Source organism: Sminthopsis crassicaudata, chromosome 2 (assembly GCF_048593235.1).
Source record: "Sminthopsis crassicaudata isolate SCR6 chromosome 2, ASM4859323v1, whole genome shotgun sequence".
NCBI lineage: Eukaryota > Metazoa > Chordata > Mammalia > Dasyuromorphia > Dasyuridae > Sminthopsis > Sminthopsis crassicaudata.
Genome location: NC_133618.1, coordinates 508,764,439 through 508,775,164, shown reverse-complemented (window position 1 = coordinate 508,775,164; position 10,726 = coordinate 508,764,439). Strand labels below are relative to the sequence as shown.

General features: G+C 38.0%; 1 protein-coding gene across 2 annotated transcripts in view; it reads right to left on the bottom strand.

Moving 5' to 3' along the window:
* Positions 1-10,726, bottom strand: part of SNAPC4 (small nuclear RNA activating complex polypeptide 4) — a 45,168-nt gene that overhangs the window by 9,546 nt on the left and 24,896 nt on the right. Inside the window, exons 15-21 of one of the 2 annotated variants that reach the window (XM_074294089.1) lie at positions 10,179-10,258; positions 9,216-9,671; positions 8,728-8,820; positions 6,298-6,544; positions 5,361-5,428; positions 1,459-1,566; positions 895-922 (exon numbers count right to left, since the gene is read on the bottom strand). In XM_074294089.1, coding sequence (XP_074150190.1) covers positions 895-922; positions 1,459-1,566; positions 5,361-5,428; positions 6,298-6,544; positions 8,728-8,820; positions 9,216-9,671; positions 10,179-10,258 — 1,080 coding nt within the window. Of the gene's footprint in view, positions 1-894; positions 923-1,458; positions 1,567-5,360; positions 5,432-6,297; positions 6,545-8,727; positions 8,821-9,215; positions 9,672-10,178; positions 10,259-10,726 lie in introns of both variants that reach the window. The other variant, XM_074294088.1, reaches the window with a different exon arrangement.

The following is a 10,726-nucleotide window of genomic DNA, read 5'->3' as shown; positions in this document are numbered from 1 at the left end:
GCTTGATTTTACTTTGCTTCTCTTTTTTTTCTTGTGCAGCATAATTGTATAAATATGCATATATATATATGTACATATATATATATATCAGATTTAACACATATGTCTACCATATTTAACATATATTAGAATACTTGCCATCTAGGGGAAGGTAAAGGGGGGAAATTGGAACACAGAAAACTGCAAGGGCTAATATTAAAAAATTGCCCACTGAAATCTTCAACATAGAGAAGATCCAACTCACTTCCAGTTGATCAATGATGGACAGAAATAACTGTACCCAGAGAAGGAACACTGGGAAGTGAATGTAAATTGTTAGCACTACTGTCTATCTACCCAGGTTACTTATACCTTCGGAAGCTAATAATTAATGTGCAACAAGAAAATTGTATTTACACACATATATTGTATCTAGGTAATATTGTAACACATGTAAAATGTATGGGATTACCTGTCATCGGGGGGAGGGAGTGGAGGGAGGGAGGGGATAATTTGGAAAAATGAATAAAAAAATAAAAAATTGCCCACTGTTTTGAAGAATAAAAAGCTTTAATTTAAAAAAAAAAAAAAAAAAAAAAAAAAAAAAGATAACAGTTTTCCTTCTCTGGGTCAAAAGAAGGAGCCCAGGAGGTAATGAATAGCAAACTGTGCTGAGGAGACCTCAGTAGATGTTGAATAGGTAGCTGCTGTTTCCAACCCTTCTTGTAGTCTTAACACAACCCTACTAATGTGAGACAACATCAGGTTGGTTGTCCTGGATGGAAAGAAGGTCAGGAAAGGGACCACATACTAGGAATCATTAAACCATAGTGCTCAGTGACAAACCCAAACTCTATTTGTATAAATTCCTTTGCAAGATGTGAATGACAGAAGCAAGGAGAACTATAATTGTACCTGAAGATTTCTGTAAACTGGAGGATGCCTGGAAAAAACAGAGATGCAAACTAATTAAAAATGTTAACTGTCAAGGTATTTCTAGGTTTGCAGCTTACAGAAAAATTCTTTCAAGTTATAGAATGAGAAGATAAGCATGATCATTTAGGAACTACTCAGATACAAACACATTCACTGGGATGATAAGCAGAATAGCACAAAGGCACCCAGTGCCAAATAGCCATCCTTAGACACTCCTCTCTGCTTTCTAATCAATTAATATGAAATGGAATTCATAAATCTTAGAATTTAGATTGGGGAGAAAACCTAAGAGACGATCTGCTTGGATCAGCCACTTGCAGGCAAGAAGGGAAGGTTCTCTATTTCACAAACAAGGCAATTGATACCCAGAGGTATCACTGACTCATCTGAGGTCCATTCTATCCCAGCCCACCTCCTGATTCATTCAGCTGGTTATAGCCATGGCCATTCTGAAGAGACAGTACAGGTAAGATGTGTAATGAAATTACTTAGCTTCAAGTTTTAAAAAGTAAAACTCAAATGTTCCATTCTCTGCCCCTCTACCTGTTGAGGTCGCTGTGGTTTTCCACTAATTGCCAAAAGCAGCTCTGACTGCTTGGTCTTCCTCTCTCCAATCACCTTAAGACAGCCATCGGTATCAATCTGAAACAACTAAAGGCAAATCAGATTAGTCAATATTTAAAAGAAGGGAAGAGATATTCTTCTTATGACCTATGGACCTGACTGAGGCCTACCAAAACCTATCCTGCCAAGTGGTTAAAGATAATGATATACCTGCTAGGGTTTATATAACACTCACAATGTTCAATATGGATAAGATGTCAGTGATTGGACATTTCAGTTTCAGATCTTCCTGAATTGCTTAAGGGATCAGGGATATAAAGTAAGTTCAAGGGAGACAAAACAAGTTCCATGAGAGTACTGCAAAAGTGGGGAGACTAACCAAGAGAATGAAACAGGAGAAAACAGGTAACTCAGCTCTTTCAACAAAGATCTGGAAATATCAGACTAAGTAATGACAGGAAATCTATGGAGAAACTAGAGGATCATCTTTCCAGCATAACATCACAAATTTTATCTCAGGCAAGTGACCAGGGCAGACCACCATGGAAGAGGGATAAGCTGTGATCACAGAATCATATTCAGGGAGTAAAATAGACCCTCAACCCTGTCTTTCTGATTATAGAGAGGGGATGGAGATCTCAATTTAACTCCTGGGTGCAGGAGCTGAGATGCTGCTTCTAGCCAGACTTTGGGTACAGAAGATGGCCAAGGCACTGTCTCTTGAACCCAAGAAAGGAGATCTTGAAGCCAAGCCTTGGGAACAGAAGAGAGCCACAATGCTATTGCTTTGATGCCAAAAGGACATCAGATAAGATGGGCCAAGTCAATTAAAGGCAACACCATTCTCACCAGAAGTTGGAAGAGCTTAGCCTTAACACAAAATCCAAATCTGGAAAGAAAGGATGGAAGAATGAGTTAACAACAACAAAAAAAGGAAAAAAAAAATGATGCCAGGAAGAATGGCCAAGAAACAAACTCCAAAAATTAATACCAAAATACCTAAAAGACTCAAAGAAAAACATAAAATGAAGAATTAAAATCCATTATAAATAAAAAGACCTTTAGAGGAAAAAAATTTTTTTAAAAACATAACTATGGAAGCAAAATTGGAATTGGAAGACTTTTGCAGTGCTGCAAAAGAACTACAAAACCTCACTTGAAAATTAAAATATACTAAAGATATAAAGTCAAAAGGCTGAAAAAAAAATAGAAGAAAACATCAGGTTATTTTATACAAAAAAATAAGTGACCTAGAATTTAAAAACCACTGAATTACCTAAAAGCCATGATCAAAGAGCCTAGACAGCATGTTTCAAAAAAAAAAAAAAAAAAAACATGAAAAAAAACAAACTGCCTAGACATATTAGAACAAGAGGGTGAAGTAAAAGTTTCAAAAGGCAAAGGGCAGGCCTACACCCAAGAACAACTCACCACTTCAAACTGAACCTAATGCTATGAGGGACAGAGAGAGAACAAAATCCTTTAAAGAAACAAAGAACATGTAAACATCACTGATGAAAAAGAGCAGAGTTGGTAGAAACTCCAAAATAGAAACATGAATCCAGAAAACCACAAACAGTGAACTGTTGGATAAGAATATAAGGATGAAGTGTCTGCATTCTAATGGGGAATGGAGTCATGCAAGCATCTCTTGAGAAACTACTGGGGATTAGAGAAGGACTAAAGGATAGGGGAGTGGTTTTGATTTATCTTAATGATCTTAAAGCAAATAAAGAAAAAAAAGGGAAAAATATATTGGGGAAAGGGGGGAGAGAAAGCTAGGGAAAGACCACCTATTATTAGGGTGTACAAACAGAAGCCTATACAAATAATAAGAGGTGAGGGCAGCAATTGACAATTGTATCTCCCTTCCATTTAAAGTGGTCAAAGGGGATTAGAACACACACATACATAATTTGATGTAAATATAAACAAGAGGGGAACTAGATTCAAAGAGGAGTTAGTCATGAGCAAAACAAATCTTAAACTAGGGGCTAGGGGAGAGAATGTTTTATTTGACTATGCTTATTTGTTGTCCAAGTTTTTTTCTTTTTGAAAAGGGTTGGAATGTGAGGAGAAAAAAAATTGGTGATTAAATGAAAAATTAATAATTTTTAAAAAGAGTTTTGCAAAAAACAAACCTGTCTTGCATTTTGGTTTCATTTTTATACAAAAGTGACCCAATCAAATTCAATACCAAAAAAAAAATTAAGTGCCAATTTGTAAGACAAAATGCTAGGGAAAAAAATAAAACACATTCTGCCTGAAGGAATTTATATTTAGGGTAGTGGGGAAGAATAAGAAATAAATATATCCAGATGAGGAAACACATGGTAATTTCAGTACGGAGAGAGCATCAATAGCCATAGGGAGCTTCGGAAGACTTCCCTGAGATGGTACCTAGACTGAACCCAGGGGACAATAAGGATTCTCAGGAAGAGAAACTAAGAGAGTGAACTCCAGGCACCAAACATGATATGGGCAAACAGTAGCTGGAGATGGCATGTTCAGTTTGGGAAATAATTAGAAGTCTAAATGTTTAAAACATAAATATGTGAAGGAGAGTAATGTAAATTAAGAGACCAATGTAGATTAGAGTCAAACTGTAGAATCTCAAAATCTAGACCAGGGAGACTGTATTTTAACCAGACATAACAGGGAACCACTCACCTTTTTTGAACAAGGGACTAATATTCAAAACTGCACTTCAATAAAATAATTTTAACAGTTGTATGTAGGATGAATCAGAGAAAAGAGACTGGATTGAAGGAGATCAATTAGGAAGCTATTAGAAGAGTCTAGATGAGAGATGATATTCAGGAAGATCAATTAAGCTCACAGGGTCATATAGCTGCTTGGTGTCAGAGGTAGGATTTGAACTCTTCATGAGCACTCTATGCACTATACAATACTGCCTCAGAGAAAGAAGAGTTGAAGATTAGTCCAAGGTGATGCACTTAGATAATGGGAAAGGATAGTGGATCTTTCAACAGGAATAGTAAAGTTTAGAGGAAGGCTGGGTTTGGGGAGAAGATGAGTTTGGTTTTGGGACATGTTGAATCTGAATTTCTAAAATACTCAAGGAGAAATGTCTTCAAGTGAAACTGAAGTCCAGAACAAAGATTAAGTTTGAATATATAGATTTGGGAGTCATCTGAATAGGATGATAAATGAAATCAAGGGAACAGATGAGAGTACTGAGAGAGAATAAGGAAAGAAGAGAGTAGAGGGTCAAGGCCAAAAGCCTGAGTGATACACATGCTTGGGGGGGAGGGAGGGGTGCAGAAGATAATGGATGACTCAGCAAAACAAACCAAAAAGTATTCAAGCAGGAAGATGAAGGAAAGGAAAGCAGTGTTAGGGAAGCCAAGAAAGGACAAAGTATCCATAATGAGGAGAATCTGCAGACACCAGGAGTCCTTGGGTGGAATGCATCTATATTTTGTAAGATGCTCTACTGTATCCAACTTGGATTTAGATGCCTGACTTCTAAGGATGGGCTTAATTATTCAGCTTTGCTTTCAAGTTCATTTGCCCTTTTATGACAGGACAGGAGTTCTAGGGACATGACTTCTGATGATTTTTGGCAGCAGTATCTCCCTAGTACAAGATCCACAAACCTCTATCTCATTCCTTCCTCTTATTTTCCCCTTGTCTTTTTTGAGATCATGCCTTAGGCCTGTCTGCTTTAAGTACTCTTTAACTTGAGAGTGGATTGGGAAATCCAGAAGTTGTTGATCCTGCACTGAGACATTAAATAGCAAGATGAAACCTCTAATATTTTCAACTAGTATCAGATCACTTTTACAAGCGGCTTCTTTAAAGAACAGAGGTAGTGCAAACTTCAAAAGCTCATCAGAACAAAGCCAACTTCTGCTTACCTGAATAAACAATGTAAACACAGGCGTACTTGTCAGATGGATAGTCTGCAATTTTGTCATGATGGCTTCTGCTGTGGAAAGGAAAAAATCCAAGGTAAAAAATAACTGCAGACACAAAAACTCTCTCCTTTAACAATCCTGAAGGGCTCCTCGGCTCATGAAAAAAGGCAGGAGGTTCAAGTGGGGTTTCAGCTTTAGGAGCAAGAGGAAGTAATGCTAGAGCCCAGAAACTTTAAAGAGACAAAAATTCCCAAACTGTGAACCTGTCCAAGTCGTTCATACTTCCTGCAGATTTCAACTTTAGCTCCTTACTGAGCTGAAATCAGCCAGGGAAGCAGACTTAAGGAAAGGAAATATAAACCCCTAAATCTAACAAGATAAAACACTTTTCAGTCACAGGACCCCTTCACGCTCTTAAAAATTATTGAGGCTCATCCCTCCCCCAAGTTATAGTATATGTGAGTTGTGTCTATCAATATTTATTGTTTTAAAAATGAAAATATCTTAATATTATTATGAAAATAGTTTTGGCCTTATGGAACCTGAAAAGGTTCTGGTTTCAGAGAATAGCTGAACTAGATATTTTCTATGGCCCCTTTCTTGCTCCAAATTCTATAACCCTATAAACATTCTACACACAATATAATTTCATGCATACTCATTACTTTGCTCTCTCAGGAATTTGATTTGTTTTTTCTTCTTTTATGTTTTGGGGTTTCCCTCCAAAATTTCAATTTTCTTAAAACATTCTTGGAATCTTAGAAAGATGTGTATTCTCTTAAAAAGTTATCTCATCAAATCACCTATTCCTCCGATTTCTATAAGCAGCAATCCAAAAGATATATACCATTTAACTCCATCTATTCCTCTTGCCCTGGAAAAGGCCTAAAGAAGAAAACCCTTGACCACCCCCTGTTCCCTTACCCCTGTGTGGTACCTCGAGTCTGCACTGTAGCAGTCTTCTTTGAACTCCAACAGGGGATAATGATATCACCCACCCAGGGAGTCACAGCCATTAAGAGTTTGCGGTCCAATTTCTTCCTCTGTATGCCGAGCTTCTGTTGGCGCTGTCTATTCAGAAAAGTTTTGTGCCATACATGCACCACTTTTTCTATGGCCATTCCACTATCAATTTTGGATACCAGGGATGAGGTGAACAGATGAGTCTTCTTTAGCCTTTCTTTCTACAAAGCAGGAAGTGGGTGGAGAGGTTCTTAGGATTATCTTACAATACCACAGCCACTCCTTGGAAAAACTGTTAGGACATATAATAAGACAGTTTCCCCAAATCTCCAGTGTGATTCTTTTATCTGGGATAAGTTCCAAACATGGACTTGAGCCAAAGAACGGAGTGGGAAATTGCTTCCTACTTTATCCTGACTACTCCTCATTTGGTCCGCATACATATGCACTATAGCCAATTGTTCCTAGATGCCAGAAACAGAGGCATGGCCAGAACAAAGGGAGTATGGATAAGAAATGCTGGAGTTGGAGGAAAGGCCTGTGATATAGCTGACCCACAAATTGGAATTACTCAGTTGGAAGACTCCTTCCCTCCCTCTGCCCACAAAAGGTATCATACCCTTACCTACAGTGCTCTGAAAAACATTTTTTTCCTCTTTTGTACCTCTGAAACCTCTCAAGATATTTTGGGGTTTACCGTCTAGATTTTTTTCTTAAAAGAACAGACTTTAAATCAGAACCAATCTGATTCTAATTGGCCACCAAGAGGTCCTAGGCTAAGCCCCATTTGGTCATCTTTGGACTCTGATTGACTCAGACTGAATATAAATAGCAATCATTTCTGTTTTGGCCAGAAATCCTAAGGGTCTTCCCCTCCCAGATCTACTCACTTGTTTATTTATTTATACCTTTTTTTTGCACTAGGGTGAAAGAGGAGATTCTTTGCCTCAACTGCCACCTAGCCTTAATCACTAAATGGAAGTGGCCTCAGTCAAATTGAGACCTGTTGAAAACCTGAGCTTAAAAAGGCCAAGGTCTCCCACTGCATCCAGGGCCATTTGCAGTTATCCCGACATATCTGGCCCCTGCACCCAGAGGGCTCTGGAGGGGAAAGTGAAGTAGGTGATTTAAAATATATATATAATTATAGCTTTTTATTTACAAAACATATGCAAGGGTAACTTTTCAACAATGACCTTTACAAAACCTTCTGTTCCAACTTTCCCCTTCTTTCCCTTCACCCTCTCCCCTAGATGGCAGGCAGTCCAATACATGTTAAATATGTTAAAGTATATGTTAAATCCAATATATGTTTTATATATTTATAATCATATAGTTATCTTGCTGCACAAGAAAAATCAGATCTAGAAAGAAAAAAACCTGAGAAGAGAAACAAAAATGCAAGCAAACAATAATAGAAAGAGTGGAAATGCCATGTTGTGGTCCACTCTCATTTCCCATAGTTTTTCCTCTGGTGTAGCTGACTGTTTTCATTACTGAACAATTGGAACTGGTTTGAATCATCTCATTGTTGAAGAGTCACATTCATCAAAGTTGATCATCATATAATCTTGTTCTTGCCATGCATAATGATCTCCTGGTTCTACTCATTTCACTCAGCATCAATTCATGTAAGTCTCTTTCTAGGTCGCTGTGAAATCATCCTGTTGGTCATTTCTTACAGAATAATATTCCATAACATTCATATACCACAATTTATTCAGCCATTCTCTAACTGATAGACATCCACTCAGTTTCCAGTTTTTGGCCACTACAAAAAGAGCTGCCACAAACATTTTTGCACATGCGAGTCCCTTTCCCTTCTTTACGATCTCTTTGGCATATAAGCCCAGTAGAAACACTGCTGGGTTAAAGGGTATTCACAGTTTGATAACTTTTTGAGCATGGTTCCAAATAAGGAGGTGGTCTTGTATAGCCCTCCCTCCCTTAAATACAACTCACTTGCATGACATGGTATCCCCTCCCTGATGTCAGGGTCCTCTTAAAGAACGAAGGACAAACAACCATCACAGCCTCTAGGCCCAAGTGATGGTGATGGTGTTTGTTAAACAAAAGATACCTTCCACTCCCAATTCCTGCTGTCCTAATTTCTTTTTCTATTATATCACAAAGCAGGCTCAGTGCCTGAATCTTTCTTATACAAATGGGAAAATCGTTGGAAAAAATCTGTCCAAGCACAGAATAAATCCAAATTGGGAAAGTCTTTAAAGGACACTCAAATGTAGGTTAAGCAAAGAAGCTAACATAGGTCACACATTCTTTGTTACAGTTATGACTAGAAAGAAGGTAAAGTAGAAGAAATTGAACAATATGAAAACTAGACATCCTTAGTAAAAGCAAAAAAGGGAAAAAAAAAAAATCAAACACACATAAAGGATCTTACCAATTTCTGGTATTCCAAACAAGTATTGATCCTTATCACCTTCTTCACATCGTTCAGGGCAACTTTTAGGACACGTTTTCCAGTTCTGGAGGCCTAGTCCAAAAAAGCAAATGAACATGATGATGAGAAAAAAACAACAATCAGTAGCTAGTTTTATTCACCAATTGTACAAAAACCTTTCATTCACTATATTACAATTAATACTTTTTATCTTCCCAGACAGGTAAGACTTTCCCACACACTACTGTATTATGTACAAAAAAATATGCATTACATTTCTGAAGTTTGTACTTTATACCTAAGATGACAAAATACCTGCATTCCCTGCCAATCTACAAGAAAAATATTCGATTTAGTAAATACTGAGTCTGAACTCAAGGATCAGTATCAAGAAATATGAAAAGCTCCTCACTTTTACACACTTGTTAAAATGTCTTGTTTGGGACAGTACACACTTGTTAAATCTGAAGGCTGGGCATATGGCTTACCTCTTTTAATCCTTCCTGAGGCTTCTCTAGGCTAACATCAGCTGGATGTGTGTATTCATTGTCCACAGTGACAGTGCTGGGGTCCAAAGTGTCCTTGTCCAAGGTGCAATCCCTTCTCATTGCCATTGCTACATTTGGAATTGTCTTACTACCTTCTTTGGCAGCTACTCTGGAGGACACAGATGCTTTGGAAAGCCAAGGGGAAATAGTGGAGGATCTGGAATAGTCCCCTCCTAAGTCTTTCCATAACTCAATGTGACTCTGTCCGGTGGGGACCCACGTGTCTATGTTGGGCACTGTGTACTGGCATGTCTCTAGTGCTCCTTCAGCATCTTTCTCCTTCTCTAGGTCTTTATGCCACTCCAGTTCAGCATCCTCACTGCTACTGCTGCTGCTGGAGGAGCTGGAGCTGTATTTCTTCCGGGACTTCTGCCGTTTTCGGGGCCTCTTCTTTTTCTGTGGGGAAAGAAAGAATTAGCGTTTACCTTTTTCCAGTCTCTATTCCTACTTTATTTCCTAAGAAACAACAGTAAAGCCCAATTCCACAAATGGCTTTAAACAAAAAGGAATTACAAGAGCAAAGGATTTCCTCCGAAGAGAATCCATCAGGATTGTATCTGAACACACAGTTCCTCTTCCAAAGCAGCAATGTCAGTGCTAAGCTACTTGGTAGTTTGAGCAGAAGCATGACAGAATATCCTAGCTCAAAGTCAAGCTAAAAAACTCCAAAGAGGTTTTGGCCTAGGCAAAGACTCTTTTGCTTATGGATCAGCACAGTTAAAAAGCTTTGCCTCTGTTCCTTTGCTCCATCATTTTTTCCAGAATGTTGCCTAACGTCCCTTCCAGTTCTAAAGACCACAAATAGCTTTTTTGTTAGATTATGTGCTCCTAGGTGTTGGCAAAGCAATATATTAGAAAAAAAAAAACAAACAAAACCAAAACCATACAACTCCCACACCTTACCCTAATCAAGGCTTTCCATTTGCTCAGACATTGGGAGCCTGTCCGATGAGGCAATTCAGAGGCTATCTTTGCCCAGTGACCTAACAACATCAAAGAAAACATAGAAAATCTTTCTTGAAGAACTATAGCTTACAAACTAGAGGAAAAGAATCTATACTTGAAGTATTACTTTCCAGTAATCCTTTATGCTTTCTGAAACATTAAAAAGTAGCTGTTAGAGCCTCATGTGGAACAGCTATGTTGTCCTCTATCAGCTCTAATTAATTTGATTGAAGAAACTCAAGTGAATTAGGGACCAGATTTAGTGACCAACCTGCTGAGGGACAGCAGGGGAAATCTTCTCAAATAAGAATTTCACCCTTCACCTAAGTTCTGGCAATTACAGAATTAAGAAGAGAGGAAAAAAAAAAAAAAAAAAAAAACAAACAACTTCCTAACATCACTAATGAATTTCATTTGTAAACTGGAAGTGAATTCTGTTCATCTGATGCCAACAGTATTATCAGATCAAAAATTTCCCACCTCTTTCCCAGGACAACCTTTCCAGT